The sequence below is a fragment of the Lichenostomus cassidix genome, chromosome 6 (assembly GCF_008360975.1).
Source record: "Lichenostomus cassidix isolate B80296 chromosome 6, HeHo_3.0, whole genome shotgun sequence".
NCBI classification, from domain to species: domain Eukaryota; kingdom Metazoa; phylum Chordata; class Aves; order Passeriformes; family Meliphagidae; genus Lichenostomus; species Lichenostomus cassidix.
In genome coordinates this window covers 32,317,653-32,334,848 of record NC_139487.1, presented here as the reverse complement: position 1 = coordinate 32,334,848, position 17,196 = coordinate 32,317,653, and the positions used below count along the sequence as shown (strand labels likewise).

The 17,196-nt window shown below is 50.9% G+C and overlaps 2 protein-coding genes across 2 annotated transcripts; both read right to left on the bottom strand.

The window, feature by feature from the left end:
- Positions 1-370: 370 nt before the first annotated feature.
- On the bottom strand, positions 371-5,217 carry SAR1A (secretion associated Ras related GTPase 1A). Its single transcript, XM_085064380.1, has 7 exons — positions 5,136-5,217; positions 4,720-4,794; positions 3,698-3,817; positions 3,151-3,216; positions 2,659-2,762; positions 2,076-2,207; positions 371-1,441 (listed from the first exon to the last, which is right to left on the bottom strand). Exons 2-7 carry the CDS (start codon positions 4,775-4,777, stop codon positions 1,325-1,327), a joined length of 597 nt encoding a protein of 198 aa, XP_084920506.1. The 5' UTR covers positions 4,778-4,794; positions 5,136-5,217; the 3' UTR covers positions 371-1,324.
- Positions 5,218-5,712: 495 nt separating this feature from the next.
- On the bottom strand, positions 5,713-16,157 carry PPA1 (inorganic pyrophosphatase 1). Its single transcript, XM_085064378.1, has 11 exons — positions 16,007-16,157; positions 15,774-15,838; positions 12,718-12,771; positions 12,191-12,310; positions 10,473-10,559; positions 10,082-10,208; positions 9,459-9,586; positions 7,971-8,056; positions 7,674-7,743; positions 6,579-6,618; positions 5,713-6,041 (listed from the first exon to the last, which is right to left on the bottom strand). Exons 1-11 carry the CDS (start codon positions 16,068-16,070, stop codon positions 6,010-6,012), a joined length of 873 nt encoding a protein of 290 aa, XP_084920504.1. The 5' UTR covers positions 16,071-16,157; the 3' UTR covers positions 5,713-6,009.
- Between the last annotated feature and the right edge of the window lie 1,039 nt (positions 16,158-17,196).

Genomic DNA, 17,196 nt, shown 5'->3' with positions numbered 1-17,196 from the left:
CATAGCTGAAGCTTCCCCCCAGCCAGTTCCTCGCTGCCTGGGGGTTCGGTGTGGGTGTACACCATGAAAAAACGTCCCTGAAAGCCATGAGCTCTGCCTGGTTGCCAGCCCAGAGGCAAGCGGCTCTTCCATCCTGCCTCAGTTTCCCTCACTGGCTGCACCACGCAGGTCACAGAACCATGGAATCACTGAATATCCTGACTTTGAAAGGACAAGGATTGAGTGCAGCCCCTGGCCCTGCCAAGGACAGCCCCAAGAATCCCACCCTGTGCCTGAGAGCATTGTCCAAACACTTCTGGAACTCTGTGGCTGATGTTCTGATGGCCTCAAGGCCCAGCCAACTCCAAGCCAGACTGAGGCTCGCTGCCCCTTTTGGAGGAGAAAGACATGTCTTTATTGAAAATGAGTGCCAGACAGCAATGAAACTTCAGACAAAAAAAAGTCCGTTGAGAGTATAAAAGAAACCGGTTTAGTCTACATTAATCACCTCATGATATGCAAATGTCAAACACTTCCATGCTACAACAACCAGAACAGCTTCGTGGTTCTTACTGTGATGGCGTGGCCAGAGGATCCTCAATGGAGGGTCTGGCCGAAGGGAAACCAGGCAGCCCCTTCCCACTGGACACCACCCCAAACACCTGCACCAGGTGCTCCTCTCCAACTAGGAAAAAAAAAATTCCCCGTAAACTAAAGAAGCTGGAATTGCACACCTCAGTCCCAACGGCACCTCACCGTTGTCGGTCAGCGTGACACAGCACAGCCACCCTACAGCTCAGTTAAGTCCAAATGCTATGTTTATTGAGGACTTCTAATATTGTGATACCTTGGTTCAGTAATTTGTGAAATACCTAAATACCGTTAAATATATTTTTAAAAAACCCTAAACCAGACTCTGGACTAAACAAGATGAACGTTAAACTAAAAAGTTAGAAGGGACACTGTTTACATTAACACTTTCTTTAAAAAATATAATTGCTTTTTCCTTTTTCTTTTTTTGTTTTTGAAGTCAATTAACCACAGTGGTGAGACGTGCTCTCTTTTTCAGCTGTTACAGAGCAGCGTGCAGAGTTTTGACTTCCCGGACTGGAGCAGCCCCGATGTCACCGAACTGGCAGGGACAACTTGGGAACGGCGCTGCCTCCCCGCCGCGTGGAAAAGAGTGGTGTCACCACTGTGCCGTAAGGGCAGCCAGAAAACCAGGAGTCTCTTGGACAACGCCAGTATGCGCTTGGAAAGCCTTCCGTGTTCTAATAGAAAAGTCCATAGGAAGCTGTGAACAAGATCAGTCCAGAGGAGTAACACTCTCGTGTCCGTGCCAGTATCAGTCAATGTACTGCGATAGCCAGCGGAAACCCTCGCCGTAGCCTTGCCTCTTCAGCACGCTGCACATGAACACCTCCATGGGGCGCGCGTTCAGGTCCTTCAGTGGCACGTTTCCCTGGGGAAATCCAAACAGGAGTCACATCCGCACCCCTGCTGCCCTCGGGGAAGCGCCCAGTGAGCAACAGCCATCCAGGGGAGCCCCTCTTGCAGGGCCCTTTGTGTGTGCACTGCATTTTGTACAATGCTGGCAGCCTCAAAACTTGCCCAAGGGCATCATCAGAGGTTTGGGATAGAAGGGACCTTAAAGATCATGTCGTTCCATCCCCCTGCCTGGTCTCACTATCCTAGGTTCCTCCACACCCCGTCCAACCCAACCTTGGACACTTCCAGGGATCCAGGGACAGCCACAGCTTCTCTGCGCACTCTGTGCCAGGGCCTGCCCACCCTCACAGGGAAGATTTCTGCCCAATTTCCCATCCAACCCTCCCCTCTAGCAGTGGGAAGCCAGTCTGTCTTGTCCCACCACTCCACATTAAAAAGTCTCTCTCTTGTAGGCTCCCTTCAGGCAGTGGAAGGGACCATCATCATCATTGTCATCATCATCATCATCATCATCATTATCATTATTGATTCATCTTGGCCAATCAGTGGACAAATTCCCAGTAACAACTCAATCGAGCCTCACTCTGCAAGGAAACAGGCAAGCTCTCCCCTGCCTGTGACAATCCAAGATTTGGATGCCTCCCTACCTTTCCTGTGGTCTGTCCGTAGAGCCCAAAGATCTCCCGCAGTTTCTCCTCGCTGATAGCCTCTGGTCTGTCGATTTTGTTCCCCAAGATAAGAATTGGCACGTTGGATATTGTCTCATCTGTCATTAACGCCTGCGTGCAAGAGCCAACAAGAGTTGAGCAGAGAGGCAGAAAAAGGAGTTGCTGCCTGAAGAAAATGGTTTTCTTTAGGCTCTGTGACCAACAAGGGCTTGTTTTTGGGGCTCCCATACTCCTGTGGAAGACTGACAGAATCAATGACATTGGAAAAGGCCTCCAAGACCAACCTGTGCCTGATTCCCACCTTGTCACCCAGCCCAGAGTATAGAGTGCCACATCTAAGCGTTCCTTAGACACTTCCTGGCAGACCCTTTCAATGTTTAACAACCGTTTCCATGAAAAAATTCCTACTCTTGTCCAGTCTGAACCTCCCCTGAACTCAACAGTCTGTGGTCAACCCATAGTAAGGACATCCAGGCTTCTCCAGCTCTGGGAGAGGTGGCCATTATATACAATTTAGCTAACCAAAGGTTTTGGAGAAGGGAAAGAAGAGAAGGGTATTTACATTAAGCTCAACTTTGGATTCCATAAGCCGTGAGTGATCTGCACAGTCCACCAGGAAGACAATCCCATTGATGGCAGGCAGGTAGTTCTTCCAGACCCGGCGAGCTGGAAAACACAGGGGACAAACACAGCCTTGTGAAAACTCCACCAAACCTCAGCAACCATGGCTGCCTTTTCAGCCAGAGTGTCTTCCTTCCAGTAATTTTGTGTATAAAAGAAAAGGGAAAAGGGCAAAAAATCTGCATTTAAAACTTCTAGAAAGTGCAGAACTAAAAATCCATCAATTATTCAAACTAAATTATATCAGAGTCTTCCACAGCTAAAAATACTTCAGGCAGCAGAGCATGAACTGGCAGCGTTTCCTTCCAAACATTCCTACAGCCAGGAGGTTGTTTCCACATGTTGTTCCATAAATAAATCCAGGCAACAAATAATTAGGGACAGTTAATTGCTGACGCTCATCAGTATCAATTTTTGGTACTTTCTTTCTCACCTTGTTCATGTCCACCCAGATCAAAAGTCGTGAAGGTCATTCCAGCAATCGTCAGCTCCTCTGATGCTGAAATGGAAAGCACACGCTGGGATTCAGGAAAACAAGGAAGTTGTAATGAACACAGTTTCTTAGGGATTCGTTCTGGCATCACACACACTCCACCAATAAGGAATTCCCTGAATTTCCCGCATAATCCAGTGGCTGAAAAAGAGCTATTTCACAGAATCATGAAAATTCAGCACCAGAAAATAATTTTTCCTGCTTCCCAATGAAGCTTTTTTAACCTGCAATTATCATCCTTTATAACATTTTTCACTAGGAAAACTTTCCCTTTCCATTAATTGAGCCACACTGGTTCTTGGGCATTTCTAGAGAGGAAAACACAGACCCACTTCAGCTTGGGCAACCACAGTGCAGCTGCAACCTCGGCTGAGATTTTAAGACCCTCAATCCCCCAGACAGATCTGTCACCAAGGTGTCTTCTTACAGTGTCCCCAAAATGCCAGAGGAAAAGCCGCACTGGGAGGCTTTTCCCAGGGAGACTTACTGGGATGTAGCGTGGGGACGTGCTGACCCAGCCTGTCATCTTTGAGCATGTGCAGCAGAGTGGTTTTCCCTGCGTTATCCAACCCCAGGAACACCAGTTTTCCAGACTTCTTGTACAAACCTGCGAGGAGAAGGAACAAAGCAAGAGGAAAACTCCAGTGGGCTTATCCGGAGCCGGAACGCTGCGCTGCTGTGGCTATTTTTTGGGGAAGCCCTTTCCTGGAGCTCTGCTGCCACCTGTGCACACTTCCAGCATGGACACGGGGCAGCAGGGAAAACACACACAGCTTAAACAGGCTTTTTCCAAGGCGTGTTTACAGCAATGGACATTTCCTAAGCTCGTGTTTCCATGAGTATTCCGTTCTTTCCTCTGGTCTATCTAGCAGGAGAGTGTGCCGCAGAGTATTACGGGTCGGTCTGTCTCCTCAAAAGGGTATTTAGATGTGAAAACCAAACAAAGTTATAAAAGACAGCAGTGAGTTGTCCAGGCAAAAGTGCAAAGCAGGGAACAACACATTGTTTTCTTGGGGTAAACTGATTTTAGCCCATTTCCAGGCATGTGTCCACCACGGGAAAGCTCCCAAACATTTCCAACGGGACTTCGTCTCACCCCGTCCTTCCCATCCTCCCTTCAAGAGGTTATGGGGACAGCGGGCACCCCATCCTCCTGCAAGGAGCTCCACTGGAATCCAGGACTCTGGAAGAAGGAGGGTGGGGTTCCCTCCCTGGCGAGGCAGCACCTCTGCCTGGGGCTGGACAGGCCCTGGGTGCCAGCCCAGCTGCTCTCAGGCTTCTAAAGGGCAAGAGAAACACTTGAGCAGGAGCCAAATGCCTCCAAATATTCCCAAAGTTTCTCTGCCTCTTTATTGATAACAGTTTCCTCACCAGACTGTACAGTGGCCAGAGCTGCTGCACACCACCTTAATCCCTAACTTTTATGGGATATTGGCGCTGGGAGAAGCCAAACCAGCCCAGAGGGGGCTGCCAGGGGCTACTGAGACACGGAGGGAGCCGCGGCATTACCTAGGAACTGCAAGACGCTGCTGAAGCCGTTGTAGAGCCATTCGAAGATGAAAGACATCGCTGGAGATGAAATGCCTGCGGGGGACAAAACCCGAGCCCCGGGTTAGGAAGCGCCGGTGCTGACGGGAGCCGCGGCCAGGGGTACGGGCACGGGGGGATCGGGGGCCTGGAGGTCGGCGGGAACGGGGGCGAAGGGGAACGGGGGTGAGGCGGGACAGGGGATGGGGGACCACCGCGGTGAGGGGGACCGGCCTCAAGGGCGGGCGGCGCGGCCTGGCCCCCGCCCCGCCCCCGCTCTGCCTGCGTGTCACCCCCCGTGCCGCCGCCGCCCCTCGGCCGAGCCTGCCGGGCGCCCGCCGCCCCGCCGAGCATCCCGCCGGGCCCGGCCGGCTCCCGCGGCCACCCCCGCCGCTCACCCCCGGCTGCCCACGGGCCGCCGCCGCCACCGAGTCCCGTCCGCGGCCGCCGCCAGCGCCCCGCCGGAAACGCGTCAGAGCGCGCCCCGCCCGCTTCCGGCCCCGCTGGCTCCGCGTGCCCCGGGCTGCGGCGGGCGGTACCGGGAGGCCGCGGGTTCGAGACCCGCCCGCGCTCCGCGGGGACCGGGGCGGGAGACCGCTTCCCTCTTGGGGGGACACGATCCTGAGTGAAATGCCCCCGTAAATCCCCCCTAATCACAAAGCCCAGCACGGACGCTGAGGTCAGGGGGACAGGACAGGGTCTCAAGAGGCTCCAGGGGAGGTTCCGGTTGGACAGCAGGAGGAATTTCCTCCCATTAAGTGTGATTAGACACTGGAAGGGGCTGCCCAGGGAGGTGGCAGAGTCACCATCCCTGGCCGTGTTGAAGGAGAAACCGGACGTGGCACTCAGTGCCAAGGTGGGGATCAGCCACAGGCTGCACTCGATGATCTCTGAGGTGTTTTCTGACCTCAGTGATTCCATGGTTCTGTGACCCTGCAGCTCAGGGAGGGAAAGCAGTGGGAGCCCCGCAGCACCGGCTTTCAGTAGTTTTTATTTCTAGCATCCATACACACCCCAGGTGAGTGATCTCCTGTCACAATTTAGAGCACACCACATGACCATGCACGAGCAGCGTGTTTGGATTTTATAAATTATTTCTTCCAGCCTCCACCAGGCCTCAGCAGACACATCACTGCTAGGTATGGAATTCTAATCAGCAAAGTTACAGGCAAGGTCTTCTTGTTGACACTGAAGCTATTTTTGTGGTCTATTCCTGCGTGTGGCAACTCCTCAGTGGGAAGGACACAGCTGTCTCACCACCATCCTCAGCACTTAGTTCTTCTGGTAGTAGAACCATTTGTCAACTGTGTGGGGCAGAAAAAAGGAGGGGGTTAGTCCCCTGTGGGCCACCCAGCTATTAAATAGTTACATGGCACTGTGTGTGTGTCACTTCCAGCTTAGGGGCTTCCTCTGCTCCTGGCAACAGTTCCACAGGACAGCAAACAGGTTTTGGCACAGCCCTGTTTCTGTGGATTTGTTTTTCCCAAAGAAGTCACCTCGCTTGGGCTACCATTGGGGCATCCCTGACTTGGTGCAGGCAAGGACAAGCCAGCCAGGCTTCCCTCTGGCTCAGCTGGCTCAGGGAGGCAAAGCCATTTGACCTCCAACTCCATGCAGACATGAAGACATGCATTTCTCCACAGGTTTATTCCCCATGAAGGGATTGAAGTGGCAGCCTAGCTCCTCTTTCTGCTCCCAACACCTCCCTCAGCTTGCCCTTGGGCCTTGCCCTGGCTACAACAACACCCAGGTTTAGTTCAGCCCCTCATTTTCCTATTGACAATTCCTCTGAGGAAGCCCCTGCTCTGTACTGGGGTGCCAGGGTGGGTTTTGACACTCACCTTCGGGTGGGATGGGGTTGGCAGCTTTACACGGCGGCGCCTGAAACAAGAAGGGTGTTATCAGAGAACAGACATGTCCTCACACTGTCCACACATCATTCAGGGCTGCACAAGTCTTTCCTGAGCATCACTGAAGATCTGGTGGCAGCTGATCAGCTGTGGGGGAATAACTGAGCTCATGTGCAGCATCCTGTCATTCCTGGAGCCTCCTCATCCCGGAGATGCCCCACGTGCCTGAGGTGCTCTGCTCCAAGTGCAGGCTCCAGGGCCATCTGCTTCCCAGCACAAGCAGCTCCCACTCCAGAATCTACACAGGTGCAGGCAGATGCTTTTTTTAAAACCTACAACACTGGTTTAAAAAATATGGGGGAATAGAGGCTCAAAGGACTCTCAGAGAACTCCTCCTCAGAGCTTTCCCTGGTATTTAACAACCAAAGATGGAGAAGGACCCCTGGCTGGTGACACATCCTCTAAGAGGGCTGTGCTTTTGAAAACTCAATTGAGATCCCTCATTGGGATACCAGCACTTTAGAAAACAAGACAATGCTTTTAAAGGTCTCTCCAAGGCTACAAAGTGACTCAGGTTTCCAGTTATGCTTCCATACAGAGAGGCAAGATATGCATTTTGATTTTTCTGTCCCCTCCCTCTAACCCCTTTCAGGTTGCCAATAGCAGTACTTCACCAGCCTAGGGAGACACGATTAATTCCTGAGGCTGGATAGGAGAACTACATCAGGAATGTCAAGCTCTTCATTCCACAGTATGCAAAATCCCTGGAGAATTAGACACTCTTTTCTCAAAGCGAGATCTGTACTGTGAAGCTCTTGGAAGGCCAAATATTTAAAACCCTCTCAGAACAGCTGACAGCCAAGCTATGGCTCAGAAGTTTAGCCCTCCATGCAAACCCTGTTTGAGATTCCATCTCCTGGATGACTAAGGGCATGTCCACATCCATCCTGTTTAACCAGAAGCAGGTGTTCAGTCACCCAAAACACTCTGAGTGTGCCATGTGCCACTCACACAGAGAGAGCACACAAACTGCACTGTTCTTCCTGATGATAACACTGGGATTTGGCCACTCCAGCTGGTACTTACTGCATTCACAGTAGCTTTTGCACAGTCTTGACCACAGCAGAAAGGGCTGTCAGACACCGTCAGGTTGGTGCTGGAAGAGATCAGGCACTTGTGAGAACGTGCAAGTCCAGCCTTCCCCCCCAGGAGCATTAAATAATGGAATATTAAGGATCACTGTTACAGCTGCCAAGCTGAGGGGGAAAGCCTGGGGAGACAGCCAGCAGCTAACAGAAAGCATGGGACCACTCAGGAAGGGAAGTTCCAGGGCTTTTTGTTTAGGAAAGAGGAAGGTGCATGTTACCACAAGCACTAGCTTACCAGTTGATCTCCCCTCCGTCAGTTTTCTTTGTTATTAAAGCTTTCCAGTGTTCATGGGTGCCTTTGATGACATCCAGGGCAAAATCCTAAAGTTGGAGATGAGAACAAACATCAGGTTATGTGGAAGCACCAGACCACCTTCTCCAGACTATCAGTTACAAGGCACTGCTTTTAGACAATTCTGGAAGGGGCTGGAAAAACCTCTTCCGCTACTGTGCTGTTCAGGAAGAGCAGAAAATCCCAGTGCACAACAGCTGAAACAACCAGGATTTTACAGAATTGTTTTGCTTTCAAGATGGGAGGATCTGTCAAGGTCACTGAGCGAGCTTGAGGCCAAAAGAAACTGAACAGAGTCGAGTCTCGAGTCTTGGGCCAGTGCTCCATTATAAAAGCACCTCCACCCTGCTGCTCCTCCCACTCAGTTTGTCTCCAGCAGCTTGCTGATCCAGGCCTATGCAGGAGCTCTCTTCCACTCTAGGCAAATTATTCAGACCAGCAGGAAGAGACACACAGCTAATCTGGCTTCACAACTATTTAGAAATGAGCTTGTTTCCAGGCATATCAATCTCCTTCCTTAAAAATGAGCAGTATATGCTCAAGTATTAACCTGTCAGCCGGAGAAGGAAGCACACAGTCCTTTGTTGGTGTGAACACCAGCACTAAATGTCCTGGTTTGGTACCAAACAAAGCCAAATAAAACATTGCAGTGCATGTGTGAGGCTCTTTATCCTGATTTTCCAGTTTCCTTGACAGGCTTCACCCATCCGGAGGGGCAGCAAGATGTTCCAGTCCAACAAACCAAGTGCTGTGCTACAGCCAAAGGGAAGAAGTCCTCTGTGACTTCCATTTTCTCTCCCAGACAGGGCTTTTGGAAGAACTCCCCTCCTCTGCACCAACTCTGGAGCTCTGGGAGTTGAGTCACCTCACTGAACCCCTCATGGCACTCCAGGAAGGGCAGGAGGGAGGACACAGAAGCAAGATTTCACCTGCTCAGGAACAGTAACTTATCTGATCCACCCCAGAATAGAGGCAGAGGAAGAGTGCTGCCAAGGCAGAGACTTACAGGGTGTGAGGGAACACTTCATGCCTGAAGGAAGAAGTGTTTTAACTCCTGACTCAAGTTTAACTTGCACCAGGTTGCGGTGGAACAGAGCCAATGGGCAAGAGAGGCAGGGGTTGATGTCAAGCTGCCTTTGCTCCAGAGCTGGAGCATATAAACCTGGTGTTTTCCACCTGGTTCTGACACAGAGGCTCCCAGCCCTGCAGTGTTCCCACATGAAGAAATATGCAACAGTGCCAGGGTGATAACCCCAGGCACTTTTTCATGGTATTCCTGCACTCACTAGGCTGGAAAAACAGCAGGATGACTGAAGTCAACTATCAGCAGCCCCATAAAAATCCATTCTCTCAGCAACTGACTTGTGTCCCCACACACCCTGAGCTCAGTTTTTGGACAAGGTGCCTTTGCACGAAGGAAGGTGATCCTACCTTGCCTTTAAATTCCCCGTTAAAAGCAAACTGGTTTTCTGGCTTTCCATCAGGTACTTTGTATCTTCTGAACCAGTCCACTGTAGCTTCTAAGTATCCAGGCTTCATCCTTCTGACATCCTCGATGTCTGGCCAGATACAAGAGGTTTGTTAGCCAGAAACAGTAACAGAATTTCCTGAATTACAGAATTTCTGTGGCTCTGCCAAGTTGTTCTGAGCAGAACACCTCCTCCTTCAGCCCCTTCCCAAGCAGCCTTAGCACCATTTCAAACAGTTTCCCCTGAAGACATAGTATCTCCTCAGGGAAGTTGGTGTTTCATCCTCACTGTATATCCCGAGTGTCCCCAGAAGCTTGGACATATTTAAACAGCTTTGATTAGAGGCTTGGGGGACAATCCCTTGCCTTCCACTGTACAGCCACCCTCTGTTTGGAATGCCAGGCTGTGCTGAGGACTGGCCACATTTGACAAACAGCAGTGAAACATTTTGCTCCAGGAATGTCCTTCCAGCATCACATCTGATTAATACCATTGCACAGAAGGAGCAAGCCCTGTCTCCATCCCCTCCAGGCTTTCATGGGAGGAAGGGAAGCACTAATCCTGTTCCTCCCTCCTGTAACTCACCATTATAGCTGTCTGCTTCTGGGTCTTCAACGTTGATAGCAATTATCTTCCAGTCTGTCTCTCCCTCATCAATCAGAGCCAGCGTGCCCAGCACCTTCACTTTGATGACTTCTCCCCGCGAGCAGACCTGCAAGGAAAAAGACCTTGCTACATGCAGGGAATGCACAACAGGAGGCTGTGCAGGAGCTCAGCAAGCAGCCAGGTACCATGAAATGAGCTCTCGCTGTCAGCAGCTCATCAGCCCTGGCTCATCTCAGCAACAATCTCCAGAGGCAGCAGAGGGAAACATCACATTGTTAAGGGAGAGGAGGTAGGAAATTAACAATGTCTCTGGATAATTGACTTTGGAGACATTAATTACACGTTTCAGGAGGCATTTAGGATGCATTACCTTGCTTCCGATTTCGCACACATCAATAGGATCGTTATCTCCACAGCAGCCAGTATTTTCATCCTTGTGACCTGGGTCTTCCCAAGTCTGAAAAAAACCCCCAAACCAACACCAAAATCAACCACGCATAAGAATAAGAACTCTCAGGTTTAAAGAGGTAGCAAAAAGCAGGTTAATTTCGGGCATGCAGTTGCCTGGGATATACAGAGGATGGCCCACTTCACACCTGCTTCCAGGTCTGGTGTTTGGGCTACTGATTCCCTTGTGCCTGGGAAGTTTGAATCCAAGTTAAAAGGTCCCATTTTCCAAAGGGTAAGCAGCTCCCTCCTACCCACAAACCTCCTTTCAACAACTTTCCAGACTTCCTCCTCTGTCCCACAGCTGCGTAAAGGTGAAGTTCACTTCCCTCATTGATTTGGCTGTCTGCCTGTTCCTCTCCCTATTCATTCCTTAACAGAAATTTCCTGAACTCTAGACAGCAGTCCAGCAGAGATGGAAGATACACAGGGTGTATTGTTTCCTTTTAATTAAACAATTAAAGACACTGTTAACCCTAGAGAAGTGATAAGAATGTGGAGTCCCACTGCTCTCCCCAGTGCATCTCACCCACAGTGGTGAATCCAAATTGAAGGACATAACTCCAGAAAACAACTGACTCCAAAAACAAGAGCTGTTTCAAACATGCTCCTGATCAGGAGTGAAAAGAACTCCAAGCCCACTTGCATCATGAGGAACACGCACACTAAGGTGGTTGAGATATAAAAAGAAAGAATGTTATTCTCAAATCTCTGCATGCCAGGACAAGAGCAGTATAGTCAGGACCTCGTGATGGATGCAGAGTGTTCAGGAAGATGTTTTGACACCTGGGTGGTGCTGTAGGGCTGTTCACAAACACTATCATTCCTCTACCAGGAAGTGTTAAGTTCTTGATGCGTAAACACCTTTGATCCACCAACACAAGACAGAGCAAAGGCTTCAAAAGACAAAATTCTGTACAAAGAAACAGGCTTCAGAATCCATTCAAGCAGGAAACAACTCAACTTTGAGGCCCTGTGTTAAGCCATGTGGGGAAAACACTCGACATGTGCTGCTATCAAGACTAGAATTAGCAAATTCAGTGTGTTTGCCTGTGATCTGTCACTGACAGCTTATTTCTCTGAAGAAAACTCCAGCCTTAGAGAACATCAGAGGCAAACAGCCTCGTTTAAAGTCCCTCTTTATCTAGCACTCCCCAGCCAGTTAAGAGCATGTGGCCAGATGTCACTATCACGGTCCCACCTTGACTGCTGTTTCTGGGAAAGCACATCTGGGCAGTGGTGGGCGTTGGCAAGAAGAGTCTTCTATAAAGATTCATTAGGATCAAACCTTATGCTTTGCCAGGCAGGAGCTGAGGCCACTGAATTGCCAGATGCACAGTGACAGCTCCCTTCAGCCACAGAGAAGCACCTGCCCAACCAACCTCTGAGCAGCTGCTGTGCATCCTCAGGGAACTTGTTTATAACAGCAGATAGAAGCCTAACTCCTGGGATTTCTGCTTAAAAATATCCCTGTTTTCCTGACAGGTTCTCTCCCTCAGCAGGATTATATCCCCAGCTGCAAACACCATGCTCCAGATCAGACTCCCTGGCGACCTTTTTGCTCATGAACACAGTGGCAGTCACAGGCACCCTTCCTCCTCCCCACCAGGATGGATGAGCCACTGGGATCAAGCACAGTACCTGTGGGATAGCACCGTAATTCCAGATGTAGCCCTTGTGGGGAAACACGTTTGCTACAAAGCGCAGTTTCCCTTTCTTCACATCTTGCTTGATTGGGTTTAAGGGTTCCTTTGTTGAAATCTGAAAGAAAAGTTACATGAATCCCTCTGCTTTACCCTCTATGAAAAAAAAGTGATTTTTTAAAATGGAACTGACAAGCCAAGTGACCAGGAGATGATGTTGATGCCAGCAGCAGATACTAAACAACTCTGGTTTAGTTTTGCATTACCATCCCCTGGGATATGGTTGCCAACAGATGTAAAAGCCTTGGAATCACATGGGGTTAAGAGTCATAAAATATTGCTTTAATCAGAAGCCACAGGACAACGCCAAGGCATTCCAACTTCTGCAATCCCAGCCTCCACACCAGACCTCCAGCATTAAGCAAGTACTGACAGGAGAAGTTAGAAAGCACTCTGATTCCAGACGTAGAATTCAGGAGGAATCAGCAAAGCCAAGGATTAAGACTGGAACTCTAATGTAGTTACCTCCATTTTAGCATTTGTCCATCGAGGTACCTCCACAACCATGTTGAACACATTCTGAAGAAAACAAAAAAGCAGTGAATGGGAAGAAATCCTGAGACCACACTTTAAACTAGGGAACACTAACAAGTAAGCACAAAACCCAGCCAGTTCACCTGAAACCCAAAGTTTTTTCTGTTTTTCCAGTGCCAATTTTGATATAGCTGATAAAATCCCTGTAGCCCAATCAGTCACATGTCATCACTCCAAGCTGAATCCCACAAAAGACCCCAAAGGCCAGATGAAGGTTCCCACACGTTCTTCAGCAGTTGCCACTTACAAACATCTCCCCCATGTTCCTAAGCTACAGGAACAGGTTAAATCAACAGAAAACAGCTGCATACAGACTATGCTGGATGTGACAAAATGAAGTTTGGGGCATATTTATTAATATCTCCAGAAAAAGCCACTCTGGCCATTCAGAAAAGACAACACCAACAGGACAAGACATTTATTTAATAATGTGGGTGTCTATGGACTGCCCTGAATGAGTGAGAACATCACTCCCAAATATTCTAGTCATGATGCAGGGGAGGATGCCCTTTCACCAAGCTGACACTCCTATTAAAGCAGACTTTGTTAGTGGCATGGTGTGAGGATAAAAATGTGGGGGAGAAATGCAGAACCACATCTCACAGTATCTCATTTACAGATGACATTTGAAAATATCTCATGTTGATCCACCTGGGCTGAGAGGTCAGGGTCAACCTCCTCTCCAAGAAAGCAAGTTTTCCCATGCTTGAACCTTAACATCTGCTGTTTGAAGAGATTATGGCTTTTTAAGAAAAAGTCAAACCTTGCTCCCTGGTCTGGGCAAGGTTTCTAATCCCCACCTTAAGCAGCATTAGCATGGCAAAGTCCCTCGAACCTGTATTGCACCATAATTGGATTGATATTGTGCAACAAGTGCTGTTACATCACTGACTTTGCCCACACCCTTCCCTAGCAGAGCTTTATTACACCCCCTAATTGCAGGGGGTCAGTGCTCATTTGCATTTTATACGTAGAAAGGTACATAACTTTTTATTCCTAACTCAAGGGAAGGAATGAGGCAACTGGAACAGGCTGGGCTGGGTGCTTATGGTTTTGCAGGCAGGGAAAGATGACTTGGGGCTGCACCATTGTAAGGACTGAAGATTCCCCATGGTCCAACTTGGCCTAAGACACACAGAGAGTAGCCCAAGGTCATCTCTTTGCAATGACACAGGTCCAGATAAGGTCAACAACCCCAGCCTGAGACTGAAAAAAACACCCTGCAATCCTCTCAGCGTCTTAGGAGTCCAAGGATAAAGATCAAGGAGCCCAGACAGAGTGAGACAACCTTTTGCTCTGAGCTGGGCTCTGTAGCGTGGCTGGCAGCCCACCTGCTAAGTGATGAGTAAAACCTCAGTGTTGAGGCACTCCAGCCACAGAGAGAATCCCATGGGACCAGCACTATTGTGTAACTTTGGGGACTTTGACCTTCAGTTATGGTGACGTTTTTTTCCTCTGAATGACTTGGCACAGAGGTGCTGGCAGCAGCACTGTGTTCCTGAGGGCACACCAGTAGCCCAGTTTCCCCTGTTTAGCATTACCAATTCAAGGAAATCCTCCTCACCCCTGTACTAATGCCTCTGCTCCTCCCTCCCCTGTTCCGAGGGCATCTGCAAAGCATGGCTTTAGCTGGATTTTCCTTGTCTGGGTTACCTGCCAGGCACCTGCACTGGGAACAGCTTCCCCACTCAGCCACAGGAACTGCTTCACCACTGTCCTTCAGAACTACAACCCATCTTTTCCCTTCTGAGAAGGCAAAAGCCACTTCAGACTTCCCAGAGCTTATTCTGACACCTGCACTTCAGGTACCTCCAACACTTCCGCCTTGGTAGCTCAATCAGCTGCTTTTCAGAGGTTCATCTCTCAAACCTGCATATTCTTTTCCTTTCCCAGAACCACTCCCCACCTCTGAATTTCACCTCTCTTTAACAAGTATTACTTGGTCCATTGCATTTCTTGACCTGCACAGCTTTTTAGTGCACGTCTGAGAAAGAAAAATGCTACAACAGTAAAGGACAGAGTCAGAGAGCCCAAGGTACCACTGAGAAAGCATTAAATGAAAACTGAAACACAACCATTTTGATTTCCTGAAGCTGCGGCATTTTTTGCTCAGAACAGCCTAATTTGACTAACTGCTGGCTGCCAGAAGGATGTGAAAGCCCTGCAGTGCTGCAAGGGGCAGGTTCTGCGAGGCCAGCACTCCCAGGAGATGCTACAGCAGGAATTTAACATCCTCACCCTCTGTTCAGTGTTGGATTATACTGCAGGCATAAAGTGGTTGTACTGCAGTCAAAACCCGAGCCTGAAATATCATGCAGCACCCATAGGAATGGATGTAGAAATTAGAAAAAACCCGTTTTCTGCTTAGCTAACCCAAAATGCCTGCACGGGTAAGCTCAAGCCAGCCACTCACATCTCTGACGCAAAAAATTGAGAATGAGATCATCCATTCTCTTCTCCTGGGTTGCTCCACCCGAGGCCAGGACAGCAAGAAACCCATTCCTTGCAGGGTTGGGCAGTGACTCCATAAGGTGCTCCTGCAGCATGGGGAAGTGGGAGCTTTCCCCGGGTCTTTCAGGCTGCAGGACCCCCGATCCCCTGGATGCTTCAGGATCCCCCGAAGCCCTGGATGTTTCAGGATCCCGATCTCCTGGATGTTTCAGGACCTCCTGGTCCCCTGGATGTTTCAGGATGCCCTAATCCCCTGGATGTTTCAGAATCCCGATCTCCTAAGTGTTTCAGGATCTCGTGGTCCCCTGGATGTTTCAGGATCCCGATCTCCTAGGTGTTTCAGGACCCCCCGATCTCCTAGGTGTTTCAGGACCTCCCGATCCCCTGGATATTTCAGGATGCCCTAATCCCCTGGATGTTCCAGGACCCCCCGATCCCCTGGGTGTTCCAGAACCTCGATCTCCTGGATGTTTCAGGACCCCTCGAATGTTTCAGGACCCCCCCGGTCCCCGGCGTGTTTCAGGACCCTCTCTCACCTTCCCGGCGTCCGCGTAGATGGGGATGTCGTGGAACGGCGAGATGTAGCGCCCGGCGGCATCCTCTGCAAGGCAAAGGGAGGGGAGCGAGAGTGAGATGCCGGGGGAACAGCCCGGCAGGTCCCACCTGAGCGGACTGAGGCGAGCGCCGGCGGGCTGGGGAGGGGAAGGCAGGGGCGCGGGGGGCGCGGCGGCGGGCGGCGGGGCGCGGCGCGGGGCAGGGCGGCACTCACTGAAGAAGAGCCGGTACTCGGGGCTGTGTGGCCCGGCGCGCTCCTCCACGCCGTACCCCGACATCGCCGCTCCGCGCACGCGCCCGCGCCGCCGCCGAACGGGACACTGCGCACGCGCCGCGCGCGCGCCCGGCCCTCCCCGCGCCACGCGGCACGGCTGGGAATGGTTCTGCCCGGCTGGGAATGGTTCTGCCCGGCTGGGAATGGTCCTGCCCGGCTGGGAATGGTTCTGCCCGGCTGGGAATGGTTCTTCCCACCTTGGGATGGTTATTCCAGCCTTGGGATGGTTCTTCCCGCCTTGGGATGGTTCTTCCCACCTTGGGATGGTTATTCCAGCCTTGGGATGGTTCTTCCCGGCTGGGAATGGTTCTTCCCGGCTGGGAATGATTCTTCCCGGCTGGGAATGGTTCTGCCCGGCTTGGGATGGTCCTGCCCGGCTGGGAATGGCTCTGCTCGCCTTGGGAATGGTTCTTCCCTTCTTGGGATGGTTCTTCCCGGCTGGGAATGATTCTGCCCGGCTGGGAATGGTTCTTCCCTGCTTGGGATGGTTCTTCCTGGCTTGGGATGGTTCTGCCCCGCTTGGGATGGTTCTTCCTGACTTGGGATGGTTCTTCCCGTCTTGGGATGGTTCTTCCCAGCTGGGAATGGTTCTTCCCGCCTTGGGATGGTTCTTCCTGCCTTGGGATGGTTCTTCCCGCCTTGGGATGGTTCTTCCCGGCTGGGAATGATTCTGCCCGGCTGGGAATGGTTCTTCCCTGCTTGGGATGGTTCTTCCTGGCTTGGGATGGTTCTGCCCCGCTTGGGATGGTTCTTCCTGCCTTGGGATGGTTCTTCCCGCATGGCTGTAACGGCATAGGCTGGCATGGACCAGCACAGCATGGTCCTAGCCCAGCATGGTTCAGCATGGCCACAATAGCAAGGGATGGCATGGTCCGGCGCGACGTGAACCAGCACAGCATGACCCTGCCTGGCATGGCCGCAGAAGTGTGCGCTGCCTTGGTCTGGCATGGCATGATTCTGCCCAGCATAACAGGATGGGGTGGCATGGCTTGGCTTGGTCCTGCCTGACATGGCCACTGCAGTGTGGGGTGGCATGGTGCTGCCTGGCATGGCCACTGTACTATGGTGGGATGTGGTCCAGAATGGCCACAATAGCAAGGAGTGGCATGGTCCTGCATGGCATGGTTTGG

Excerpts from the sequence above, each read along its gene's own strand:
- PPA1 (XM_085064378.1), bottom strand. The coding sequence starts at position 16,070 with ATGTCGGGGTACGGCGTGGAGGAGCGCGCCGGGCCACACAGCCCCGAG. Across the intron at positions 10,209-10,472 it reads TGTGCGAAATCGGAAGCAAG|GTCTGCTCGCGGGGAGAAGT; the intron begins GTAATGCATCCT and ends TTTTCCTTGCAG. Across the intron at positions 6,042-6,578 it reads CAACCCCATCCCACCCGAAG|TTGACAAATGGTTCTACTAC; the intron begins GTGAGTGTCAAA and ends TGCCCCACACAG.
- SAR1A (XM_085064380.1), bottom strand. The coding sequence starts at position 4,777 with ATGTCTTTCATCTTCGAATGGCTCTACAACGGCTTCAGCAGCGTCTTG. Across the intron at positions 3,217-3,697 it reads CGTCCCCACGCTACATCCCA|CATCAGAGGAGCTGACGATT; the intron begins GTAAGTCTCCCT and ends TTTCCATTTCAG. Across the intron at positions 2,763-3,150 it reads TCTGGGTGGACATGAACAAG|CTCGCCGGGTCTGGAAGAAC; the intron begins GTGAGAAAGAAA and ends TGTGTTTTCCAG.